We start from the raw sequence: 4,830 nt of genomic DNA, 5'->3' as shown, positions 1-4,830 counted from the left end.
TATCCTGAAGTATATCCCGATATCCTGAAGTATATCCCGATATCCTGAAGTATATCTTTATATCCTGAAGTATATCCCGAGATTTTTATTTCTTTGGTATATTATTGGTACATGTATTGCATAATCTATCATAATATGATAATATTTAGTGTTTTTTCCCATGAAATGATTATATGCTTCAGATTACTGTATAATGATTCAGTAAGAAGGAATCAAGCAACCATCAAGAATTAAATTGATTGTCGCATATCTTTGACAGTGGGCTTATCACTTTTTATCTGTTTGTTTTGCCATATGGTTTTTATAGGTTGGTATTATATGTAATTAATGAGTGGTGACAATGATGGATTAATTTTATTCAGGAAACCTGATTGAAAGTATTGCCATAAGTACTAGTTAATTTATTTTATGTCTTTCTTAAGAGCATTTTTTAGACAGTTCTCATCGTTGTATTTGTTTTTTTTTTTGATATGAAAGTTTTATTAAAACTGCTTTGTCCATAATTACTCAACAAGTTTGCCGGAAATATGGATCGCATGTACATCGGTCCTCGTAACATTTTCGATTATTTATTCAATAAGTTTGCCGGAAAAACGGATCAAATGCACATTGGACCAGTTAGGGAGCAAAAGTCAATTCATTTCGCTACTGGCTATAATTACTATTAGAATTATCAACCTTTCGTGCGACATTTGCCTTATCTTTGGAAATATCCGGTTACTGTAATAGTGAGATGGAAGGAGAATCGGTCGATTTTAAGATTTAGCGAGATTCATAATGCCATGGGTATTCACATCCTCATCGAATGCAGCACGCGATTTAGATGTCATCATCCTCGGATAGTTTCGAAAAGTGCAAAATATATGGGAAGGCTCAAGTTGAATCAGGAAGAAATACGCTTTACTGAAACTATTAAAAGTAATGGGGATCTAGAAAAGTGAGCAGCTTCACAGAGATTACCACCAACTTTGTCCAGAAAATACATATATTACGATCAGAATTGGCTTACATATATTACGATCAGAAAACGATTGGCTTTACGAGTAAATCACTTGTGCATTCATCAGTCTTCATTTCAAATCTTCACCCTAAAGAAAAAAAAATCGTTTTCTGCCCTCTTAGTTTCTATAAAATTTCCAGTGATATATAAGAAGGATGGATCAGAGCTGAAATACAAGGAGAAACTACAAAACAGAAACTTCGTGTACAACTAACTATCAACCTATGTATATTAAATTATCCCCTCGAAATAATTCGACTAATTTGTCATTCATATAACGTAATGGCCTATCATTAGATCATCACTTTTAACCCGAAGACTGATGAAATCGCTGAACGCGGTACACCGCTGATATGAACATTGAATGACACCCTCCTATAGTTGAACGAAATTTTAATTCAATTAACACAACAATTGGACAGCATTATGACAATAAAAGCTGTCACCATTGGAATGAACTTAAAAGACAAGAGTAATAAAACTGAGAACAAACGGCCATCAGACAATGTACAGAACAAGGAACCTAAAGCACTTTACATCATCTGACATCTGACTAACACCTCATAAAATATGAACAAATATACATTAAAGATGATAAGAGATCAACAACAACAACAACGATATTTGAGCTAACTAGCTGTTCATATCATAATATCGGCGATTTCATGCCACTACTCTCTCTTGAGTAGATATTGCGCCAAACAAATATTACAAGTGAAAGAAATGCGAAAAGCGTCACGGGTGTCCCTGAAATCCAAAAAGAAATATTCCATTGGAATTCATATGTAATGCCGACATCTTTTCTATGATTAACTCCAACTTTTACAACATGCTTCTATATTGAAGTATAACTTTTAGTTGGCGATAACCTATTAAGAACAACCTATCAGTGCCATCATTTGCGACCTTCTTCTATGCAAATACTTGCAATCTTTAATGGGTCCTACCTTCAACATTGTCATCGACATTCGTCGATGCCGAAAAATTAGGTATATAGAGCAAGAAGTTGAATGGCCAAAAATACGAGGAATTAATACGTCCAATTATAACTCTACGAGAATAAAACATTAGCAAAACAGCTATCAATTGTACGAATATTCCACTAGCAACCAATAACAGTGTGGACGTCATTCCGGAATTTTTTTCACGTTCCATAGCTATAAATAACTGAGCAATTGGAGCAAGTAATCTATTAGAGTAGCAAATCCATGTGCTTCAGCTGAATTCATATTTAATTCTCAAAAAGACAACAGCATAACGTCAAGGCGTAAAAAGATGTTGTCATCTATTTAAAGAAAAAAGGTGACTATTTAAAGAAAAAAATTTGAATCTACTCCCCCGTTGAACCACACGGTCTAGACCATGGATGAATAATTATGCGAAAAATCCGAATTAAGGAAAAAACTTGTCCATGCAGGAAAAGATTACTTAATGCATTCAGTTCAGTCAACAACTGTTTCAAACTTCGTTCCTTCTTGAAATAGGCTGCAAACTGAGCTGTTGGTGAGAGTGCATCCAATTCTGATTTCATCTGTCTCACCTCCAACGCCAAAGTTTCGATTTGGGAATCCACTGCATTATGATGAGTCCTTCGAGGTAGCAAAGGTTTCAACTAAAAAAAAAGCACAATTTAAGATTTTCCTTGTAAACTCTTTTGAAACTTTTAGTTGATTCTTATTCAGTCCAGTCATAATTCATAAACTGATACAAATTCCAAAGACAAACCCCTAAATTAAACACTAACCTTTGTTGCAAACCACCGTGCTAATGTTATCCAATATGCAAATATAAATACTGCAACAAAGCATGCCAAAATACCAAATTTGTCAGCATTCCATTGATTTATTATATCAGCGATTGTTAAGCAAGCCATATAATCTGTAAACGATTAATCTGCATAATATAATAGCATAGTACAATGAAGTTTCTCAAGTTTCTTTATCACCTCAATTTCTCGTGAACTGGTTAATGTGATAAAAGAAACAGAAACTGCTGTTCGAAATCGCATAAGTATTCCCATCTATTGAGTTATTTTTATGATTCATCTCCATTAACAACTCTAACCAACAGATTATAAATCATTTAGATGCTATTCATTATCCATCTCGATAAATCTTGCTCCCTCCTCGTCCTCTTCCATAATCACAGTAACCGTCAGATCATCCATGAAGAATGCAATCTGTTGAGTATAGAACAACTCCGATGTAACTGTATTACTGACACGTCTTCCGAAAGCTCCCAAATTCCTCGAATCATCCCACCTCAGCACTTCCAATCTACAACACTCAGGCAGAAAAGTTAATGCGGTCACGATATGTAAATAAGCGATCCCAACTCAAATCTATCCATTCGATAAGATAAACAAATAAATGAAAATATATGCATGTACGTACTACTCTACCGTATTTATCAGTGATTACTTTTTCTCAAAACTGATAAGATTATGTCAGTTCATGCTGATATATTCTATCTGTTCAACTACATAAAATATGCATCATTTTCTGTTTGTTATTTGTAATTCATAATTTAACTTCAGTTAGTTTTCTAACTTTTTCTAGCAAAATACAGTATGAACGATCATAATCTTACAGAAGCAAGCGCAGTTCATAATTTTTTTTCTCCTCTGGTAATAGAATCTATGGTTACTTCTGCTGATATGATATTGTATGATAGCATCATATGTTATTCCTTCTTTATTCAATTATTTCTTTCTTCATCATACAATTCTTTTTTGTCAAAAGTGATAACAATTTTTGCAATTAGAGAGATTTGTGATAAAAAAATTGACCCTTAGGTTACAATAAATTTATCGACATTCAAAAATGTACTGATAATTTTATCATTATTTCATGTCTTTGTTGTTCTCTTCTCTTCAGTCTTCTTTTTCACTTCTATTTATCATTTCATTTCTTATCAGTGAATATTCAACAACAATTTTTCCCTCATTATATCCATGCTAAATTCATATGCCTTCTTTGCTTATCATAAATCACCGTAAATTTCATGACCTTTTACCTTCCATTTTGTTAGTCATAATACTTGAAATATTTTTTCCATCACTTCACTTAACATTATCTAATAATCAGTCATTTTCTCTTGTGAGATGATAATAAAAGGCAAGAAAATACTTAAAGTCCTATCTGTTTGATATAAGCATGACATTTGGCTCTATCTGCAAGTGACAATTAAATTAGGAAATTGATCATTAGCCTATGTCAACGATTTCTTTTTAATCGTGACAAAGATTTAGAAAGGTTAATTCTGCCTCTTTGATTCTATTCCTTTTTGTTGAGTTTTTCTTTTTTAAAAATTTCCTTCGCTTCTTATATTTGCATAATGAATCCCAAACTTGAATAATTAAAATTCATTTCATTAAATTTAATTAATATAACAACGAACTCGTATTACAAAATAATGATGATAACAATATGAAAAGATAACCCAATGACACTCGATATTTGTCTATCCAACTGATCTTATCAAAAGACATCTTTAGAAATGATTTTTTCTGCTCAGGAACTCTCTTCTTCATCAAATTAGAGAGGGTCATGGTACAGTTCTGAGGTCAGGAGGTTAATTTTAAGATCACAAAAATTACCAGCTTTATTAGAACACATAGATACAATGGATGTACAATTTTAGCTTACATTGCACAGTATATCCTCACATACAACATATAACACTTATGTAATCTAACATGGAAAGAAGTATATTAAATCCGGAAAACTGATAAGCCAATCATTCCGGCATATTGGTTGACTCGTTTATATATATATATATATATATATATATATATATATATATAGTAGTAGTGTGTGTTGTATTATTAG

The 4,830-nt window shown here is 32.4% G+C and overlaps 2 protein-coding genes across 2 annotated transcripts; one reads left to right on the top strand and one right to left on the bottom strand.

Moving 5' to 3' along the window:
• Nucleotides 1-527: 527 nt before the first annotated feature.
• On the top strand, nt 528-941 carry LOAG_12690 (hypothetical protein; the record flags this gene model as incomplete). Its single annotated transcript, XM_003148202.1, has 2 exons — nt 528-617; nt 669-941. The coding sequence occupies 2 exons, from the start codon at nt 528-530 to the stop codon at nt 939-941; spliced, it is 363 nt and encodes a 120-aa protein (XP_003148250.1).
• Nucleotides 942-1,312: 371 nt separating this feature from the next.
• Nucleotides 1,313-2,884, bottom strand: LOAG_12689 (hypothetical protein). Its single transcript, XM_003148201.2, has 4 exons — nt 2,745-2,884; nt 2,429-2,612; nt 1,948-2,157; nt 1,313-1,747 (listed from the first exon to the last, which is right to left on the bottom strand). The coding sequence occupies exons 1-4, from the start codon at nt 2,871-2,873 to the stop codon at nt 1,647-1,649; spliced, it is 624 nt and encodes a 207-aa protein (XP_003148249.1). The 5' UTR covers nt 2,874-2,884; the 3' UTR covers nt 1,313-1,646.
• Between the last annotated feature and the right edge of the window lie 1,946 nt (nt 2,885-4,830).

This window comes from Loa loa (genome assembly GCF_000183805.2).
Source record: "Loa loa unplaced genomic scaffold supercont3.461, whole genome shotgun sequence".
NCBI classification, from domain to species: domain Eukaryota; kingdom Metazoa; phylum Nematoda; class Chromadorea; order Rhabditida; family Onchocercidae; genus Loa; species Loa loa.
Note: the sequence above shows the minus strand (reverse complement) of the source record. Positions and strands in the feature narration are given on the sequence as shown.

What these genes read in the sequence shown, in the direction of transcription:
- LOAG_12689 (XM_003148201.2), bottom strand. Translation starts at nt 2,873, where the DNA reads ATGGCTTGCTTAACAATCGCTGATATAATAAATCAATGGAATGCTGAC. An exon ending in CACGGTGGTTTGCAACAAAG is followed by an intron (nt 2,613 to 2,744) that starts GTTAGTGTTTAA and finishes CTTTTTTTTTAG; the next exon opens with TTGAAACCTTTGCTACCTCG. An exon ending in TGTCGATGACAATGTTGAAG is followed by an intron (nt 1,748 to 1,947) that starts GTAGGACCCATT and finishes TTTGGATTTCAG; the next exon opens with GGACACCCGTGACGCTTTTC.